This window comes from Carassius gibelio, chromosome A9 (genome assembly GCF_023724105.1).
Source record: "Carassius gibelio isolate Cgi1373 ecotype wild population from Czech Republic chromosome A9, carGib1.2-hapl.c, whole genome shotgun sequence".
Taxonomy (NCBI): Eukaryota; Metazoa; Chordata; class Actinopteri; order Cypriniformes; family Cyprinidae; genus Carassius; species Carassius gibelio.
The window spans coordinates 21,077,704-21,100,448 of record NC_068379.1 but is presented as its reverse complement, the minus strand read 5'-3'; the positions used below and the strand labels follow the sequence as shown (position 1 = coordinate 21,100,448).

Below are 22,745 nucleotides of genomic sequence, written 5' to 3'. Positions count from 1 at the left end.
TGAACTGATTATCTTTGGTCTATGTTGTCAGATCACTGCGTAGCCATAGCACACAATGGTTATGTATAATAATCAGGTCAAATCTCATGTCCACATCATGTTATAAATCTCAGTCTGTCTCTATTTCTCTCTGTTTCCTTTACATCTTTATGTCTGCAGTCGTAACTAACTTCCTGATTGTACTCAGCTATCATACTCCATAAAACTGATGAAGCGAGAGAGATGCAGAGAGCTTTCTGCCATTAAATATAGCTCCTTCCCCCACATATTCCCTCCACTGTCCCTGCCGATTAAAGCTTTTCTTCAGTGTTCTTACACAATGGTCACCAAAATAAGGTTGCTTTGGACTGATGGTCAAGTATCTTATTAACTTATATTATATTATCTTATATAACCCTATATTAACCTTTGGTAATATACATTGTCATATAGGCCTATTGTAAAGACGTTTGTATCTGTGCATTGTGTACTGTAAGTCACTTCTAAATGCAAGGACTGACAGGTTGACTTTTAATACTGAGAAATGTTTAGACTGATACATAAACAAGTCATTCTCTCTTTCATATGATAGGCCTTTTATCAGCATAACAAGGGGGAAGTCGTGGCTTAATAGTTAGAGATTTGGACTAATTCTGAGTATGGGGCAACATACTTGGCTAAACGTCACGTCACAATACTTCTCTTTATTGACCAGTAGAGGGCGGCAAAGATTTTTTTTGCACAATTTTACTATTGAAAGCTAGACTTGCACTTCTCTTAGGCAATTTAAAACTAATTGCTGGATAAAAGACAAAGTTAATATTTTTCTGTGAGTTTCCCCCACATCTACCCTGATACATTTTTTTTATAACTATAATTTATTTTTAATAATATTATTGTTTTTATTATGAATAATAATCTAATAATGAGCTTAATAATGATATTACTAAGTTTGTACTACACTATCTCACACACGTTATACTTGGACTGTTTTTTTTTTCTTTCATCCTGTGGATTGACATTACTGCTTATTTTTATGTCTATTTTAACTGACTCAGTTCAGTTCAGTTCATTGAGTTATCTGCTAATGGGCTAATGCTGTGAATCATATATGCAGAGCTGTAGATCCCCATAATCAGGATTGAATGGAAAGATATTTGTCTATGATTGCTTGTACTGGCCATAACATTTGGACACCTGTGAATATAAAAAGAGAGCCAGGCAACATATCGTATTACTAAATGTGTGACTGATTTGTTTAATGTGCACAGTCCACCCAACAATAAAAGCGTTTTTTTATTTTATGTATCATTGTTTTTCAATTATTTTATTGTTGTCATTTTTATAGATACTTCTGTTCCAAATGACACCCAAAGTATTTTGATGCGTGTCAGTGATATTGTTATTTAATACATGTTAAGAGACATTGTGTCAATAATCATGGTGAAAAATACAACTTTGTAAAAACACCAAATATATATATTAATGCAATAGCTTTGGAACATTTACCATTTACCCTTTTATAATCAGAGGCGTCCTGTAGAGCAACCGCAACTTTATTGTCTTTTATAAGGTCTTACAAAATCCTGTTGCCTTGTTTGATCCTGTTCAAATGTGTGTGTTTGATCCCAAAGGAAGGTTACAACTCTGTAATCGTTAATGCATGCATCAACAAATGCATGCGCTGACTATGTCACTGTGTCATTGTGTGATCAAAATCTAATCATTGTATGTCTGATGCGTGCACAGATGGTCCGAGGGTGCAAGAGCAGCCGGGTCGCATTGTTCTGAGTGTTACACTTTCTATGCGCGAGCTAATGAGAACAGACTTGACTCTCGTTTTCCCCAAGCAGTTTTTTTTTCTAACCTTTTCTTCATAAACACCCTTAATGTCGTCTGTCTCTTATGCGTCCGATTATATAGATTTTTGTTTTGTGAATATAATCTAAGATACACGTAGACTGGCTCATTGCATGAAAGGACAACGTCTAATCTGGCTGAGTTTAAGGCTAATGCATTCAACCCTCCTCTGTAACATGCACGCAGACATATGCTATTACAGCGGGGCTGGGAGTCATTCATTCTCTACTGATTGAATGAAACTATCATAGTTAAAATCGGCTGTAGACATTAACGTTGCAACATCATCAGTTGAGTAAAAATCTTTAATGTGAAATATGACCAAGACTTGGACACGTAGGCTGCACACACGCGCGCGCACATGCTCTCTTGCTCTTTCCCACGGGACGTAGCAGACGGGTCATAATTTGGTTGCCTTGGCCCGTCTGGACAAGCACCTGTCTCCTCTCTGGGGAGAAAGTCGCCTTTGGGCCGTGAGCAAAGACGACTGTGCATGTGTTGTGTGACAGCATGAAAAAGCATTTTTTCATTGCTTTTTAATAGTTAAATAATGTTTTACGACAGCGTTTTTCATAATGTGAGAACATAGTTCATTAGTTAATTGCAGTTGTCGTCTGAAATGACGTGCGTGAAAGCACGAACAGAGAACATATTGGCACAATATCTTTAATTTCATTTTGTTTTATACAAAAACTACAACAGACGAATCAGCGTTGAATTAATATTTTTACTGTGTATTCTAAAATAGTTATGAAAAACTGCGATACAACCAGTGTACTGCTATAGCCTACAAAATGACGGGAAAATCCCTGAATTAACAGGGTGCTCTTTGGATATGAGGCAGATGTGAGATAAATTGCTCACTATAAAATTTCCAAAAGGTTCACAAGAAACACGTAAACAAATAAGATCTATAAATAGTTTCTAAAAGAAAAAATAAACTACTCTGAGATCATTTTTGGTCGCAGCAGAGAGAGTGTCTATGGGTAGCTTGTAGACTTGGAAGGCAGATAACACGCTTTTTATGTATATGGCCGAATTATTTATTTGACACTGACTATGATGTAGGCTATTCAATTTAGTCTAAGTGTACTTTTAATCCACCACAAGTCATCAGGTACCCAAAAGCGCTATCTATGAGCACTTTGTAAACAAAACAAAGACGACAGCAATATAGATCGTATCCGATGGGAAGTGCTTCTCGTTATCATATAACAGGACATCAACAGCAACACCATTTTAATAACCGTAGTGCACACACAGCGAAGGCCCTTCTACTCCTAAGAAAACTGCCAATAAAAAGTGCAAGTGAAAAGAAACAGTAGGCCTACACCAAAACTCTGCGACATCAGTCTAAAATAAGACAATTAATAAAACATTAAATATTTACATATACACTTTAGATAGGCCTATGCTATTTCAAGGACACCCACATAACATCATTTAATCCATAAATAAATAAACAAGAAAATATAAATTAACAGCTACGTTAAGATTTGTTCCAGCACATAAGTAGCCTATGCATTTTTTTCCAGACGGTTGATAGCTTATAAAATCAGCTTGGTTTATAACAAGGTTGCGAAAAGATAAATGTTTCGTATATGATGAACTAAGATCCAACCAAGTCAAATATCTCCAACAAATTATTGCCACAAATGCGGTTATGATTTTGGATATTGAACGGGGTATATTCTTTGAAAGGAACTTGCAGTGTCAAAAACAACAACCTTCACTTGTTGCGATAAGTCCTACAATTTTCGGTAATGCTTTTTAATAACTAAAAGCCTTCCTCCCACCCTTTTGTTCCGATTTCCTTTTTTGTAGTAGGCCTAGGCTAAATTAGTGGAGACAGACAACAAAGCATAGCCTATTTCTGAAAGTTATATTATAAAGTGTTACCCTTTTTTCTTTCATTTTTTTTATAGATATTTGTGACCTGCTGGAATACGCTACTTCTCAATATCTATAAAACAGTTTTTTATACACACTTGTAGAGTTTTTTTTAAAGATAAATGTGCCGACAGTTTGTTTAGACGTCCAAAACGTGGTTAAGATAAGAAATGTAACAGATAGCTAGGCGAAGTATTTCTATTTTGGACAGTTTCTTGTCGGGTGGAAGTGTTGGTAGCAGCTTTCTTAGCTCAGCGAACGCTACGTTGAACGCTTCCACTCTGATGCGCTCGCGCGTCGCATGCGCAGAACGGTATTTTGCAGTCGCGCGCCTCCTCCGTCTCTTCTCCTCTCTGGTGAGCGCGGCTGGCACGAGTGCGCGAGTCTTGCCATCTTCAGCCCCAAAGGGCTCGTGAGCCACACATTCCACCCTCATGACGTTTAGACACTCCGTGTCCGGTTGTGTCCAGGTGAAGTCAGGATCCGTCTGATCGGGACTCAGCATCATTTTCAGATCCGTTTGATCAAGGCTTCAAAAGTGCACTGATTGGTAAATGCCCTGGTGAATTAGATACAAAGGATTTGTTTTTCAAAAGTACATATTATAATACATTCAGTGCAGTATCTGAAAAAAACAAAGAATAATTAACTAACAAATCGAACGATTATATTGCATGAAATGGATGTAATGTCTAGACTAAATTATTTGGTTTTACCATCATTATAAAGCTAAAACTCTAGACTATTCGTTTCTTTTACTTTAAAAACGGTTCAGTAGTTACAAAATGTTTGTTAATGGTTGTCAATTCATTTGCTGTTTAGCTCACCCGCACACGTTACCATTTTAAATATTCACTGGTTCCGTGCAAAAGTTAATGGAAATCAATTATTGTCACAAAACCAAAGTCAGAGCTGACCATCTGTCGCAAATGCAAATGCAAAGCCTATAGCGCCAGATGACACAAGGGTGCGTGAATCTTAATTCACGGATTCAGTCACCAGGAACATTAAAAAAGATATAAGATGGTTATTGCGTTTATTATTATTATTATTAACGCCATGTAGATTTGTACACGGCTCTGTTCAGGTTACTTTGATTTGCATGCTACTTGCACACCTTCTGAGTAATCCAACGCTGTAAAAATTCTACACGTTGCAACTGAAAATGTACGTTCAAATGTTGTCTTCAATTTTAAAGAAAAAGTGTCAATTTTCCACTTTAATTATACAAGATCGAAATTAAATCCTGAAAACTCAAAGTGTCAAATTATTGTGACAGGTTAAACGGATTAAAAATATGTTATCATAAAAAGGTAAAATAATCAAATACAGGCCTATTCAGTATCAATGTACATAAAATGCTACTCATTTTTTATAGACTGTTGCTATAGTTAATCGTTCAAAATAATGCATGTACAACATGAAGATGAGTAAAACGTATTACCAAAATACTAAATTAATTTCAAACTCACCTCTGTTGATGATGAATTGGACGAGAATAAGTGAATTCCCTCAAATCCCTTTTATCAAGTATGTTTTCAGTCTGTGATGTTCATCTGTCCATTGTGCTTTCTGAATATTTATTTCAGCATCAGCAACAGTATTTCCCAGTAATACTTTCCTCGCCTCAAATTCCACACAGCCGGCAACATAGATTGGTGTTGTTATATCATGAAATTTCCATAAGCAGAATTACAGAATGGATATAAATATCAGGACCGGTAACGCACGCTCGGAGATGTGTTGCCCTCTGACCCGTGTGTGGATAACAATGGACACGCGTCCTCAGATAAGATCGATTAGACACGAAAGTGTCTTCTCAGGCTGTCCTTTCTGTTTCCCGTGGATTAGAACAATATTGCTTCAGCCATCCTTACAGCCACGCGTGCTTGTCCTCGTGCCTCTGATGATTTGAGAGATAACATTCCACTGGCTCCCTTTAAAGTCTCTCTCTCTCTCTCTCTCTCTCTCTCTCTCTCTCTCTCTCTCTCTCTCTCTCTCTCTCTCTCTCTCTGTCTCTGTGTCGCTCCCTCTACAAATCATTCACTTTATGCACTTATCCACGAGAGTCACACCTCTGTCCCACCCCTTCTTTCACGACCAGATTGAAATGAACGCCTGAGGCTAGAGCTGGAAGCAAGTGTTTGGCAGTAACGCATGGATTGTACGCCTGTCTTAAAGTGGTGCAATTGTTTGTAAAAAATTCAGCTAATCATATGAACATTTTATCTGAATTAGGTGTTTAGTTATGATATTTTAAGAAAATTCTTTTTTTATTAGGAGGGTTTTGAATGACAGGAGTGTCACGGGAAGCCTGCCTCTAATATTTTTATTTGAATTCAACATTTTATTATCTAAATTGAGAGGCACATTTGAGAAGATCCTAAAAATTCACTGTAATAGAATGGGGTTATTAAAATGTTCTTCACACAAAGAAAAAAAATGTGTACTGAAGGATTCTTTGGTAACCAAAAATGGTTCTTCTACAACATCGCTGCAAAAACCTTTTCTGAAGTTTAATTTTTAAGAATGTAGTGCATAAGAAAGTATGGTGTGAGTATTTATCAACCCATGATCTTCCAGTTAGTAATGATATGTTGTGAGATGCAATATTATGCTATTACATGGGTAGAGAACGGACTTGAAGAGGTTTACTTTTCTCAATTACAGACACATTTTTAATAAGATATTTATCATAATATATAAAAGGTGTGTTTAATGCATTTCCAAACTTTCCAAATGTATTTCCAAACTTTTCATAAAAGACCTGTAAACTTGATTTCGCTCTTATATACATGTCAGTGGCATGTAGATCCACCCAGTCTGTGTATGTGATTCAAAAATCATATATATAGTGAATATAGTTTAATACCAAGTTTGATGAGAGGAAATGGTCTTTATTATAAAGTGAAATCAATGGAATTCTTCAGAATTCACATATTCTCAGACCGATTATGTGCTAGACTATTATTGATCATGGCTGATGGGAAGTGTTAGATTCCATTAAAACCTCTTATTTCTGTCCTCTGTTTGTGAACAAAGTCAGCTGGTCCACTATTTCTGCAAACCACCCCTCCCCTCCTCACACATACACATATAAATACAGAGAGTCAAATGTGAGAAAGAGGCATATGGCTTCCAGAGTCACCCATCCCCCCTCTGCTGCCCTTTTTTGCCTGGTGCATGTGTTCAGATCTGGGCATTGCTTTGGGAAGGGGGCACGGACCTCACTGACTGAATTAAGTTCTCTATGTGTGTGTGTTGGAGCAGCTGGCTGATGTTGCTGGAAGGATGGAAAGATGGATGAGTGGATGGAGAGATGGATGGAGGCAGGATGTCTGACCCAGGGCCAGTGGAGGGGTATCAAAATAGTAAGACCCAGAGAAAGAGGAAAAAAAAAAACAATAGAGGGGAGGACGTGGAGGCAAAAGAGAACTGGGCATAGAGGGAAAAACACAATGGGATAGAATATTTTGACTGAAAAGGTGAAGATTATATGTGTTTTGGACAATATAATGAGTATTATGTTATGTGTGGGCATAAATCTTTGGTTTTGTATCATTTGGTTTAGTCAGATTATGCAATCACTGAAGGGAACATATGTTGTCCTGTGTGCTTACTTTCAGGAGGGCTGCTGGAGATCATAAGTATTGATCTTTGTTGTTCATGGTGAAAGAACAATGGATTGCACCTCATTTCACAGCTTAATTCAGTCCAAGTACGCGGTCAATAAGAATAGCTTCTGCCGGGCCAAGCTGTGAGGCATCTACATTCAAATCATATAAAACAAATTTCCAGTGCTTTATTGTGATGTGTAGTACAAAATATTCCCTATCCGCATCATCTCAAGAATTCTTCCTCATGTACATAAAATAATTGACCAAAAAATTCACTAGCACCAATAATAGCTCATATACTTAATCTGTTTTCGTTTGTTCCACTAATAACAGTACAAAATAAAATGTAAACAAAAAGCAAACAATTAAACATAACGTAAAAAAAAAAGAAAAAAAAAAAGTACTTTATCTTAATATGCCACTCAACCTCACGCTTAAATACGAGGGTTCTTTATGGGCATCACCATTCCACGAAAGGTACTTTATAGTGGAAGAAGGTTATTTAGATTTCTAAAATGTTCTTCACACTAAGAAATAAATCGTTCTTTTGAGAACTGTTCACTGAAAGGTTCTTTGGGGAACATAAAATGGTTCTTTTGAGGCATTGCTTTGAAAATCCCAATCAAATCTGAGAACTGTAACTAACTGTTGTATAACAGTTTTTTTTTTTTTTTTTGGAAGGTTTGCATGCCTGTTCATATAATTTTTAGTGATCTCAATAGCTTGTCATGGAGGAAAAATTAAATTAAATGGATGGTATAATTCAGAAAATCATTCAAAGACTTATTTCATTAAGATAAGTACATAACTTATATACTTTTAGGAGGCTGAATGAGTTTGAACATGGATTGCTATACTGAGGGTAGTCTAAACTCAGCTGCGTGACTGACCCAGGCACTGTATAGCACCCATTACAGCCCCAATGAGAGCCAGCTGCAACTCATCAGCACAGGACACCTGAGCTCAGCCCTGCTTGGACATACTGCTCTTTACACACAATAACACTGCTGGACGCAGACACAATGTTACATACATTCACATGCAAGCATAGGATTCTCAAGGACACCATCTAACATGGTTTAAAGGCTTGTTATTGGCATTAATCTGACAGGAGCACAAAGAGTTACTATCCTTGTACGAGACAGAGAGATAAGAAAGATGAGCGATGGCATATATTTTCTTCTTTCTCACCTCTCCAGGGTGAGCTCAGATCAGAACGCCTCCTCCTCCTCCCCCATGAATTGGGATCAGGTGGGGATCATCTGGACCTTCAAGAAGGGGGGCAGAGGGTTTATGTGTGTGTGTTTTGGTAGTGGTGCTGATGAGCAGGAGGGTTGGGTGCCAGGCCGGCCGGGGGCCAATGTTGCACCTGTGAGAGATCCTGGAGGCAAATCTGGGTGTAGATGCATGGATATGATCGGAAAGGTCCATCGCTGCACCTGCACAGAGGCGACTGAAGTGTTTGACAAAAAAAAACAAAAAAACAAAAAAAAACATATATATATATATATATATATATATATATATATATATATATATATATACTGTATGTATTGTGTATATATAAGGGGTGTAATGGTACACAAACATAACAGTTTTGTACAAACCTCAGTTTTGATGTCATGGTTCAGTACAGTTTTGGTAGAGCAGCAATTCTTTATTTTAAAGTACAGTAAAAATGTTCTCTCTTTAAATTAATTTATTATTAATAAATTATTGTTAAATACAACTAGCAACACTCAACCTGAAAAAATATAGGCAAACGTGTAAATTGCACATTACCATATGTCGATTTTAAATTCACTTCTAAATTATAATAATTATATTTATTGTTGAAATATATTGATTTACATATTGCCTCTCATAATTCGTTTCACAACAGATTTATTTTAAACATTGAAGAGTAATTAAGAGATCACTAACAGGTAATGGGCAGCAATACGTATATCTATGTATGTGCCAGAGCACATTGCTGCGTCATGTGCCAGATGTTGTGAATGAGCTCAGGACAGTTGGACATTGTGGTGTATCAGAGGTAAAATATATATAAAACTTTGGCTTTCATGAAACATTCAAGAAGTGTGCTATGTGTGTGGCTGCACCCCTGGGCGGAAAGATTTAATTGGTCAGTCCTTTACCCCAAGAACAATCGTTGAGGTGTAAATAACTGAGTCACAGAGGGAGTTAAGAGAGAACCCAATATCTTTCTCCATTTTCCTTTTCTCTGTCTCTCTCTTTTTCCCTCCCACTTTGTCTCCGTGGACTGTACTAGCCTGGCTTGAACTGGACACCATCTGCTATGATGTGACAAGAGTGGGACCCTTAAGTACTTTCATTTAATTCAGCTTTGTGTGTGTGTGTGTGCATGAGAAGAAAGCTACTATCTATGTTTAATGTTATATATATACCATTGCTTCTTTAAATATATGGACTTGTATACATACTCACATCACCACATGTACACTAAAGGTGTATGGGTAATGTCTGCACCCACAATTTGTTCCCTTGGGTCCCTTGTTGAATTTAAAGACCATCTGTTTTTCTCTAACAAGCTTTCTCTTTTTCTTTTTCTCTTATGCGTCTTTTGAGCATTTTGTTTGTGTAAAGTGTGTATGACCAAATTAAAGTGTTTCGTCATTGCTACTATAGGCCTCTAATGAGAAACGTGAAAAAAATCAGCACCATGGACAGTGCTGGAAAACCATCTGTGCAGGCATTGCCACAATGAAAGGATTAGTTTTTATAAATGAATGTATGTATGCATTTATTTATGTCTTTTTTTTTACACAGATCTGTGAATGCATATGCTGAATTTTTAAGGAGTATAACAGGCAGTATCAGATTTCACTGAACTTTCAGTAGGCATGAATCCTGCTTAAAATAATGGATTAAAGCCATGAAGCACTTCTGCAACTCAGCCAATTTATAACCCTTATGTTGGTTTTGTAAACGCAAATTATTTTCTATTAAATGCAAATTATTAAATTGAATAATTTATTAGTTTCAAAGCTTCTAAAGGGTATGTTGGGAAACTGAAGAAAACGTTTAAAAAATGTCTCTGAATAAATGTGTCATAACCTTATTTTAAAGTCAGATTATGTCTTTGTTATACACAGTTGAGAGTGTATGAAAAAAAAAAAAAAATTAAACTAGCATTTTTAGTTGTAGCTTTGTCAGTGGCCTGCTTAGAGAGAAAGACAGTACTACAACTAGTACTACAAGCTCTACTCTTCTGCACAGTGGTAACGATTGCACTGTGCAATGGAAACTTCGATGTTACAGAAACTCTTACAAATGTCAAATGTAACTGAACATTAAACATTAATAGATGCCTCCCTTCACTCAAAAACATAAAGTAGCATTTAATTTCAAAATTTACTCTCCATATCCAGCCATATGCAAAGCATGCTGGGAACTAACAATCCCTCTAAAATAAAACTGCAAAATTGAGCTAATTCACTTAAATTAAATAGGCAGCCTTCTTTCCTTAATTATTTTAGTTTAATCAGTTCCCCAATTCAAGCACCAAAACTGCTTAAGTCTCCTAAAACAAAATGAGGAAAACGCATATCTTGGTTTTATTAGTAAAAAAGTCCTCATTATTTTCTATACAACACTGAATCACAATTTCTTTAATGAAATCCACACATTATTTTTAATTATCACCTTAATTTTTTTGATGAAAATTACAAGACCCATGATTCATTTTTTACAGTGTACTGCATAAGGAAGTGTTTTGTTTTAGTTGTTAGTTGCAGCCTTGGACAGTACATAATATATAAAAACCCTTACAGATCCCCAAACTTTTGTCCAGTAATGTATATATTTGTACATTATGTTGCATATTATACTCAAATTCAATCTAGAGACAAGCGCACCGACTGTAATATTCTTCCTTGAGTTTGAAATATGACTGCATCCCATTGATCGTGTGTGATGTCACAGTGACTAGGCAAACGAGAGAGAATACAGGCTTGCAAAAAGTGAAGGAAAAACAACTGCAGTGGTCATAGTGAGAAACTGGCAAACAGAGTGAAAGACAATGCAAGGGCAGATCAGTGTTATTTTAAGGCAAATTTACAGATTTTTACAGGCACACACATAAACTTGTACTGATGTGTCTGTGCCTCAATACCTGTGTAATTGTTGAGTGTTTGATGTGGACTTAACCTCATCTTCGTTGTCCATGAGACTCTGTTAGTTTTCCCTCTGCATTCACATCATGTCTCATCTCTGTCATGTCTGTGAGGCTGTGTGTGTTTGTGGATGATGGGAGTAGAGTGGACACATGGATATGAGGAACTGGTGCCTTGCCTGAGGAGAGCTGTAATAGCAGCTGGCAGTGTGACTTTCTTTCTTTCTTTATCTATCTATCTATCTATCTATCTATCTATCTATCTATCTATCTATCTATCTATCTATCTATCTATCTATCTATCTATCTATCTATCTATCTATCTATCTATCTATCTATCTATCTATCTATCTCTCTGGCTATCTGTCCATCATTGTTTTTTTCTCATTCAAAAAAATAAAAATAAATAAATAATAAAAAATCACACTATTTCCCCTGGGCCTTTCCTCTACGACCATAATCATCCCTCTAATGAAGAGTGGCAATCCCTATGATGAAGGCCCTTCCCCCCCTTTTCTCTCCTCTTTCTCTACACAACCCCAATTTTACTGTCTGTCCACTTTTTTATACAGGCGACTGAGTGATTTGATTGGGTGCTGCTTTTGTTTTGTGATATAATATGGATCAGCTGTCATGTGACTGGTTTTGCACTGGCCTGGAGTATCTTTTCTACTTTTACGTGGCTATTTCCCTGCAGTTTAGACACCCTTGAGGGATGTCCCGTAACCGAAACACTGTGTGAGTGTGTGTTGTGTGTATTTATGATGGCAATATATGAGTCTTGATTTTTTTTGTCTCAGAGGGGACAGGTTGCCGTGGTAATGATGCCTAAGGGAGAGGGTGTAAGATGTAAATTGGGTGATCATCACAGAATGTAAAGTGAAATCTGCAGTGCACCACGGGAGTCTGAGTAAGAGAGACAGACAGATTGAAAAAAGAGAGAGGTCATGTCCTGAAGGTGCTTAGGCTCTAAGATGCTGAATTTTCCAGATGAAAGAGAAAACAGGGCCTATGTTTTTTTTGTGAGTGTGCATGTGTGCATATTATACAGTCAGACTATACAGCATGTCTGGACATGAATGCTCAAAGTCCATAATCCTAATGGGCTCCCTCTTGAGATTATGAGAGCTGGTTAATTGGAAAAACATCCTCACTTTCATTTAAAACTATTTATTCACTCAGAAGAAAATAAAAAAATAAAACATAAAATAAGGAAATTAAGAAAAAATAAATTAGGTAAGTGAATTCAATTATGCAATTATATAAGTTTAATATTATTTTTTCTTTATTATGCCCATGTAAAACATTTCTATTCACAACATGTTCTCATAAAAGTCTAAATAAAATTATAAACTATATAATTTATATAGTCTAACTAAATTGATTTTTTTTCTTCCATGTATATATATATATATATATATATAACTGATCACACTATACCTACACTATACCTTTACTTAAACCACGAACCCCATCTGCTCTCCAGGCGCCGCAGCATAAATGGCTGCACACTGCTCTGGGTGTGTGTTCACTGCTGTGTGTGTGCACTTTGGATGGGTTAAATTTAGAGCACGAATTCTGAGTATGGGTCACCATACTTGGCTGTATGTCACATCACTACTTACCACTGGTCTTACACACACAAAATGATTAGCAGGATGCACACAGCAGAGAAACAGCCAGTTAACAGGAAAGCCCCATTTACCTCTTCACACCCAATCATCTTTCAGTGTGATTATTTTAACAGTTCATTATTAGCGGAGACACACTTTTGTTTACACACTGTTTACACTCACAGCTAGATGTCTTCCTTGGCTTCTTAGAATTAACTCTAGCCAATATGCTGTCAGTCTGTTACTGTATCTCTCTGCCAACTCTTTGTTGAGAAAACCCTTCTGCCTTGGTTTATTTGTAGGCACAGCACAATGAATCACCTGGGTATCCAGAGGTCACAATGTGGGGTAACTAAATTAGTCCTCTTTACCTCCATGACTGCAGACATTTCCATCACAGACCAACAACCAGATGACCTATTCACTGGCGTTTGAGAAATACTGCCAGCACGCCATGAGTTGGCTCAAAACTGGTTCAATAGTGCGTTTACTACTTTATCAGGCCCTCTGTCAGGCCCGCATGTTCTGTATGTTTTGTCACACCACTTGGAACCGTTTCCAACACACGTTCCAGACACTTGACCAGGCGCTCTTGGGATTCAACAGAACTATAAGAAGAAGACTGCTGAACTTGAGAAACATTTGGCGATTGATAACTGACAACTGTCAAACGCATCATGACCAGAATCTAAAACTGGCATTACAGTTTCATGTTTCTGGGCTAAGCATGATAACTGATTTTGGGTATAATTGGTTTATATTTTAAATTCATCCGGCCTTTCCTGTACTTCGGCAGCTGTCCAGTGGAGTTTACATCTGAATATCCACTGCAATTGAGGACAATGCACTGTTTGGGCAATGTCTAACAAACATGACCATCACCTCATGAGATGGATTATTACGTTTTTTCAGTTGTCTTTTCAAACTGTCTTCTGCTACATTAATTTCTTTATTTAACCTTATACAACTGTCAAATGGACTTTCCCCTTTTAGAGGCGGAGAGGCATAAAAATCAGCTAAGGCCACAGCAGAGTAAACTGCATCACTGAAATGTTTCTTCAAGATGTCAAAAATGTATCCAGGGCCATCAGTCAGTTTTTGCACAGTTGTGCAGGGCTATTTTAACAATATCACGTGCCAATACCTAACACCACACTTTTCCTTGATACTGTATATATGTTGTTGCTCATGATACACCTCACGTTACAATGACCAAAGGGTTATAACCAAAAAGGGAATATAAAATTAAGGAGAAAACAATCACGCTACTTACCGCTGGCCTTACACACATGAACTGATTAGCATTAAAGGGGATGCACAGAGACACATTATTTAAGCAAGTGGAGACACACATTATATACAAGTCCACTGCACAGGCAACATATCTAATAAAGAAGTTGCGATTTCTGGCATAACTAAACATACACAAGTGGATATGGATAGCAATACTGTATCACCTTTTTAAGAGGAGAGGAATATAAAAATGACACATTTACACATGCACACATAGAGAAATGACATGATTTAAATAAGATTGTATGATTTGCAGTGGACATACAGTACTATTATGTGAAAAACTGCACATATAACAGGAGAGAGATTTAAATCTGTCTCATTTGATGTAAAGAAATATCAGCAAGAGAAGATTGTCATGAAACAGAAAGGTCATTTCTGTGTACTTACTTTTCTCTTTCCTACTGTTCCTTGTTTTTTTTTTCTTTAACCAGCCAATGATATCTCAATGTTTTATTTTTTTTCCTTCTTCCTCTTCTTGAGTTTGCCCAGTTGCCAGGTAACCCTGGGTCACATCTGGGGTCTAAATCGAGCACTTTCTCTTCCTAGTTATCAGCGAGATGGGCTGTAATTTATTAGTTTGATAAAAAAAAGAGAAAGGTATTATACAGCACCGCCAATATCCACAGAGCTTGTTTGGAATTCATGCCCTATCCCATTTCCAGTGCATTCCTTGCGGCATCTCTGAGCCATTCATCTTTAAATTGACCACCTGAGCTTTCTTTCTGATGTTTCTGCATATTCAGTTGGAAGAAAGCACACTAAGCTTAAACAGCCATACTTGTAGATTTAACAAGTGGTGTAGCTTAATGGAATTAGGATTCCTAAAGCAATTTTTTATTTATTTAATCAATTATATTATGTCTGCAATATACATTGTAGCCCATTTACAAAAAAAAAAAAAAAAAAAAAAGAGGCGGGGGGGGGGGGGGGATGTCATGTTTTGGTAAATCACAATTTTGACATAAAAGAGGTTGCAATTATGACATAAAATAGCATACATTATTTCTGCCATATGAATGTCATAATTATGAATGCTTTATAATTATGACTTTATATTTTTTTAAATCACATAATTTCAACTTTATCATGACTGACTGTTATGTCAATTTTCACTTTTATGCCAAATTTATAACTTATCTCAATTTCAATTGGTAATATTTGACTTCAGCTCAGTTTCTACTTATGTGATAATTATAACTTTATTTCAGTTATCTTAATAATGACTTTTTATATAATAATTCACTTTTTAATCACATAATTTTGAGTCTTAACTGACTTTTCATAATTGTATTATATTTATATTTATGATTTTAGCTTTTATCTCCATTTTGTCATAATTATAGCTTTTTATCTCAGTTTCTATTTGTCTTAATTGACTTTTTGTAATTTATCATCTTAATTTTGTAATAATTATGCCTTATATCCCATAATTTACTTATTATGCTATAACTGGCATGAAATTTTCATCATTTTTTCACCAAAGCATTTTTTCTTATGTGCTGGAAATAGACTTCCATAGAGGAGCCATACTTGCTTAAAAAAAAAAAAAAAAAAGAAACCTGGAAGAGGGTATTACCAAAATGGCTGCCAAGTGAACTGACTTGCCTTAATAGATGGGAACTTTGAAATTCAAATTATATCACCAACAGTTGCTGTTGATCATGTCATCATAAATTGCCAACTTTCACTGAAAATAAATGACTTCCGGATGGTCGGTCACTGCAAATGGCTGTATGTGTGAATGCTCCTTGAAAGAGTGCCAGGGATCTGGAAGCAGTATGCTTGTGAAATGCCAGAAAGACACATACTCTGGCATTTGTGAAGATGCACAGATGCAGTCCGTGAGTGTTGAAGGTGACAGACAGCCAAGTAGAGAAGCACAGGGGTTTGTTTAAAAGCTTCTGCCATCCTCCCCTGAGTGTCAGCTGCGTGTCCCTGCTTAGATAATTAATTACAGTGAAATGCCGTGGAACCGGTTATACATAACAAAATGCACAATCCACTACAAAAGCTAAACAAGCAAACAAACGTCCCATATGAGAATGTTCATGCACCATCATATGGTAAAACTTAAATTTAGTAAGACCAAGTCCAGAAAAGTTATTATCTATCTTAGCAGCAGATGCACATCCGCAAATTCGCCAATCAGTTCAGAACTGCACATATACAAATGAAATTATAGAATATATTGCACCTCCAAAGCTGTGTGTATGCTTGGTAAAAATTCATTTTGAAGCATTTGCACACCTGCTCCATTGTGGCTCTGGCTGCTGTTATGATCACAACTTGCAATTGGCTATTTATAGAGATCTCCTGCTCCAATCTGAGGAGCAGATGATGCATCGATCACAGAGAGGTGTTTATGAAGAGGGTTAACCGTCCCAGGTTTGCCCACAAGTCCCCAGTATAAGCGGTGTGAATTATGACTCTAAACTGACAGATTTCCAATGATTGTGGCAATACTTTGATTAGAGAGAAAGATAAACAAAAACAAACGCACCTGTATTTTCACAGGAGAACTGCAACCGAGTCCCGCGAGACCTGTGAAATGGACGCCCCGTTTCCACCTCAAGGCAATTACATACCATCTGGTCTATGTGTTGAGCGAGGCCGCTTTGTTTTTCGGGATGTTGATGTAAAATTAAGCGCTTTAAATTGACATAATCCATGACAGATTGTGACTGACGGGCGCAAAATTAATCATATGGCTTCAAAGCGAGGGGTCAGCTACTTTTAGAGAGTAAAATTAACACCTGGAGTGCATACCATCAGCCAAAACTGGGGACACTACTTGATAAAATATGATGCTATATCTTTTATTTCTATTCTATGGACAGGTTGGGAAATTTTTCTTGCATGACATTCTTTTCCATGGTTTTGCATCTCCTGTTGTAATTGTAGTTTTATTGGATATCAAGCCTCCTTCGACAGTGAACATCTGGGCAGCTAAAGCAATAACGGCAACATTTACACTTGTATCTCAAACACCTGCGATATCTTACTGATATGTAAATGAATGTATCTCATATTAATATGTATTTTTCCCTCTTTTGTGCAGAAAGAAGTACAAATTGATTCTCAGTATGTATAAATGTTTGTAGTTCAAAAGTCATTAATTATATTAAGAACAGTAAGTATGCATTCTAACATATGCAACTTATTTTGCAATGCAAAAGTCAGATTTTATTTTATTTTATTAACCACTCAATAACTAGAAGAATACATTAAAGGAAACAACCAGTGTTTATGATTATAATAATACATTAAAATTAATCAGTTTGCAATGTAAAGCAGCTTAACAGGTAAAATACTGTAACCGAAACCAAATGAAACCAAGCCTTTCACATTGAAGTTACAAATTGTTGCGTCCCTTATGTCTTTAAAAATAAAGTGGATAAATTAGTGATGTTATACATTTCCTGTCAATTTAATGGCATCTTATTTAAATGATTTCTTTTTTTTTTTTCAGTTGTATGAGAAATAAAGCCTCACTTTGCTATTTTTGCAGTCATAATCTTTAATAGACCAACCTGAGCACAACAGCGATCACCACTAGTGGGTAACACCCAGTGGTAGGCCCAGTAATTTGCAGCACAGGAGTGTAGTTGAGACAGCCCTGATACACCACCAGCACACAGAGACAAACAGAGAAGAAGCTGTTCCTGTATTTGATTTCACTTGATTTGCTATTAAGCTAGATAAGACATTCTCTATGATGTTTTCAAAACCATCACATTTATTCTCTGAGGATTTCCTCAGAGTGTCACCCCAAAGCTGGGAGAGTGGGCTCTCACTTTGGCAATTTACAGCACTCATGAACTAAGTCATGCTAATACTAACAATTTAAACTGATAATATATTATATTTAGGCATGCATAATAATTTGCTTAAGCCAATGAGAATTAGTATTCTTAATTTGTTGCTTAATTGAAGAAGAACATTACCAGACATAATTAAGGATGGCGAGACATTTATAAACTGCACTGCAGTATATTGATTGCTGAATGAGTTTGCAGTCACAAAACCACACTGGGCAAAGATAAACAGCAATGAACCCAGTTGTACACTGAATCCACAGAATCCAGACTTTACCAAAACACAAGAATGTGGTAAGGAGACTAAAAAACAATGAACTCTACATGATAGGAAATTTCATTCCATAAAAACCAGGCCTGGCAACAGCTCTGACATGTAAGTTGGGCTGCAGGACTATTCTGGTGGACTATAGTTCTTGGAGTTCTCACTATTGTCCCTCAGTGGAGTTGTTTTTCAAATGGATCTCAAGCTGCCCAATTGCTTTAAAAACTATGTTTACCTCCAAAACTGATGTCCTCTAGTAATTGTGAAAGTGGAGTATGTGCTGCCACCTAGCGTCTTGATAGAGTTTCACATCTGGAACTAGTCAACGCTATGGTGGCATTATTTAATGTAGACTGATATCATATTATATTTCTATATTTAATATATAATTTTATTTTTTTTCCCCCCAGCCTTTCCATCCCCATCCCCAATCTCCCTCTCTTTTACTTTTTCCCACTCTTCGGTTTCTCCCTGTGCACCCTCTATGATGGAAAGGTTTTCAGTGAAAAACAAATGTTACATTTATGGTATGGATTCAGAAGACTGTATATAGGAGTCATTTGGATTCTTTTATATATATATATATATATATATATATATATATATATATATATATATATATATATATATATATATATATTTTTTTTTTCTGTATAAATTACTATCCTTGTATGGAAAACAGAAGCTTGGACATTTTGCTCTCCTTTTGTGTTTCATAGAAGAAAGAAAATAACAAGGTTGCAACTGCAAGTTGGTAAGTAAAAATATATTTAAAAAAAAGGTAATTATTTTATTTATTCATTGTGGAGAAAATGTAATCTCTTGTAATTTTTTATCATGCATAGAAGAATGTATTTTTTATTTCTAAGCCCTCATAGGAAAGTATTGAGAACAATTTTTATATTTCCAAAACACTAAAAAGCATTTTAGTTGTTGTTGTGAAAGTAAATTATAAAAACTCTACCCATCACCATGTTGATGGATATACTGTATGTTGTTATTAAATATATTGAATATAAGGAATATCATTATACTAATTGTATTGAATACTGTACTGATCTTTACCATTTCTTACCTTTGATATTGAGGATACTGATTCCCCAGAAGAAGTTTCCTTCTTCCAGATCAGCAAACTGAGTGACTACATCATCTGCAACCACTGAAAACAGTTGAAACAGTTCTACTCCGCCATCACTGAATCCATCCTCTGCACTTCAGTAACAGTCTGGTTCAAAAATATGACTACAGAAGGTAGTACAGACTGCTGAGCGAATCATTGGTACAACCCTCCCTTCTGTTCAAGAACTATACTTATCCAGAGTGAGAGAAAGGGCTGGCAAAATCACTCTGGACCCCTCACATCCAGTACACTTCCTCTTTGAACTGTTGCCATCTGGCCGACGCTACAGAGCACTGAGCACCAGAATGACCAGACACAAGAACAGTTTCTCCCCTCATGCAATCCATCTAATCAGGCCCGGCTGCAGGATGAAATGACTGAGGGGGCATGTGAAATTGTTAAGGGGGCTTAACTTTATTACACCATCAAAATGCTTTGATGGCTGTCATGTTCATCAGCTGTACTCTCAATCACACTTACAGTGTTCTTTTTGTGGTCTGAAATACGCTGCATATACTTTCTTATGTCCATTTTTAATGATATTAATGATAATTCACATTTTAGCACCGAATGGCGCGGGGTTGGATAAAACCACGCCCCTTGCTTTAAATTTAAACAACTGTATTTTCCATGTGATTTAAAGCTGCGGTAGGGAACTTTTGCCGCTCTAGCGGTTAATAAACAGAACTGCTTGCGTCTTGCGGAAGAACATCGTAGCCGGAACTACTTCTCTCTGTTTATGTCTATGAAGAATCACAAAGGTGCTGGGTTACTCCTCCGCGGTATCCCCGAAGCAATCTAAAATAGTCAGAATATAAACACTTATTATAGGTGCACCCTAGTGATTCAGGACAAGCTAAAAACACGGTTTGGAAAATGGATTCATGGTGTACTCGCTTATTATATACATTTTGAAAACAAAGTTACGGACCGCAGCTCTGATTGGTTATTTTTTACCGGGAGCGAAGGAGTTTCTGCAAATGGCAATAGGACCACTGGGAGGATCCAGAGGAGCTTGATTTTTTTCAGATTATCTGTCTCATATTCTACTGTCAGGACATAATGACAGGTTTAATAAATATGTAAAAAAATTTTTTACAAAAGTTCCCTACAGCACCTTTAATACCCACATCAGGAAATCACACAGCCAAGCCAGCGTCATTTATTATGAATAATTAACCCTTTCACACTAAAGTTTAAAATATTCTAACTGATTAGATTTTTTCAAGATTTTACAAGTCGACAGTTATTTTAGAACGTTCCCCCTTAATGTTTCCATGGCAACGCGTCATATTTGTCACGTGAAACACAGCAGCTACAACAACTGTATAACAGATGTAGGCTATCCTTCATTTCGTTTTTCCTTTTTTATTCGAAATATTCACAAACTTACTTACCATGTCATCAACTATCCTATATGCCGATTCTCAAATATGTGTAAGTGAGTGTGTTTGGTCGTTTTAAAATCTTTATAACAATAGAGTAAACTTTATAGATAGCCTACTTCCACTGTGTTTATCTGATTTTAAAAACACACGTCGGCAAATTACATTTGAATAGATTGTTTTTGCTGCTTTCACAGACTCCAAATGTAGCCTATTGTTTTACCAGTGCTTACGTGTAGCCTATTTAAATGTATGAAATCTAAAATAAACATTAAGAGGTTGAAAACACTGCATAGTTGTGATATGACAGCGCTGAGCTCGTCCGTCTCTGGCTCAGCGCCAACCAACGCGACACTAGCACTTGCTTCCACAGACATCAGTGTGTATTTTACAAACTCCAAATGTAGGCTGTTATTTTACCAGTGCTTATGTGTATTTAAATGTCTGAAATCTAAAATAAACATTAAGAGGTTGAAAACACTACATAGTTGTGATATATGACAGCGTTGAGCTCGTCCGTATCTGGCTCAGCGCCAACCAACGCGAAAGATATTTGAATCTGGCAGTAATGTCACGAGTCACACTCTAAATCCCATGGGGATAAGGTTAAATTATTATTTAACTCAAAAGGTTTACCATTTATTTTTAACCACGAATACAAAAATGAAACAGAGGGGGCACAAGTCAGATCTGAGGGGGCATTGCCCCCTTTTGCCCCCTCGTGGCGCCGGGCCTGCATCTAATGAACACTTGATGATAACTGTGGAACACACAACACTATTTATACACACATATGCTTATTTATCTAACACACATACTTAGTATAGACTTCAGATTTGCATATAATATACCTGTGTATACAAAACTGCCTATTGTAATATACCTGCACATACAATTGTCAATTTGTATATTGTTATTCCCTACTTACTTATTTGTATTTTTTATTCATTTTATTATGTGTTTTTTGTTCTGTTGCTGTCATTCTGTTGCACTGCGGAGCTTTTGTCACGAAAAACAAATTCCTCGTATGTGTAAATATACCTGGCAATAAAGCTCATTCTGATTCTGATTCACTGCCAGCTTAATATTGTTGAGGTAAAGTACAACATGCAAGTCTCAGTTCAATTGGCTCTAAAGTTAGACCATGTCCAGGTTTGTCACCTGTTTTCTAACCTGTGGGGGGGGGTTAGAAAACAGGTGACAAACCTGGACATGGTCTAACTTTAGAGCCAATTGAACTGAGACTTGCATGACTTGCAACAAAAATTATGTCATTAATAACTCACCCTCATGTCGTTTCAAACCCGTAAGACCTCCGTTCATCTTCGGAACACAGTTTAAGATATTTTAGATTTAGTCCGAGAGCTTTCTGAACCTCCATTGAAAATCTATGTACGGTATACTGTCCATGTCCAGAAAGGTAAGAAAAACATAATAAAAGTAGTCCATGTGACATTAGAGGGTCAGTTTGTTGAAGCTTCGAAAACACATTTTGGTCCAAAAATACCAAAAACTATGACTTTATTCAGCATTGTCTTCTCTTGGGACTGTTGTGAGCGAGTTCACAACACTGCAGTGAAGTGATGTCCGGTTTGCGAACTAATCGTTTGGTTTAAACCAAAACAGTACATCCAGTCAGTATAAAGGTTAGTTTCTGAGGGAGATCAAAACAGCAAGGCGCACACACACACACACACACACACACACACACACACACACACACACACACACACACACAACACATGTTAATATGATTAAAGGTGACATAAC

General features: G+C 36.6%; 1 protein-coding gene across 1 annotated transcript; it reads right to left on the bottom strand.

Annotated features, from left to right (window-relative positions):
- Positions 1 to 2,552: 2,552 nt before the first annotated feature.
- Positions 2,553 to 5,728, bottom strand: LOC128020337 (helix-loop-helix protein 2-like). The gene is made up of 2 exons (XM_052607169.1): positions 5,202 to 5,728; positions 2,553 to 4,288 (listed from the first exon to the last, which is right to left on the bottom strand). Exon 2 carries the CDS (start codon positions 4,235 to 4,237, stop codon positions 3,869 to 3,871), a length of 369 nt encoding a protein of 122 aa, XP_052463129.1. The 5' UTR covers positions 4,238 to 4,288; positions 5,202 to 5,728; the 3' UTR covers positions 2,553 to 3,868.
- Between the last annotated feature and the right edge of the window lie 17,017 nt (positions 5,729 to 22,745).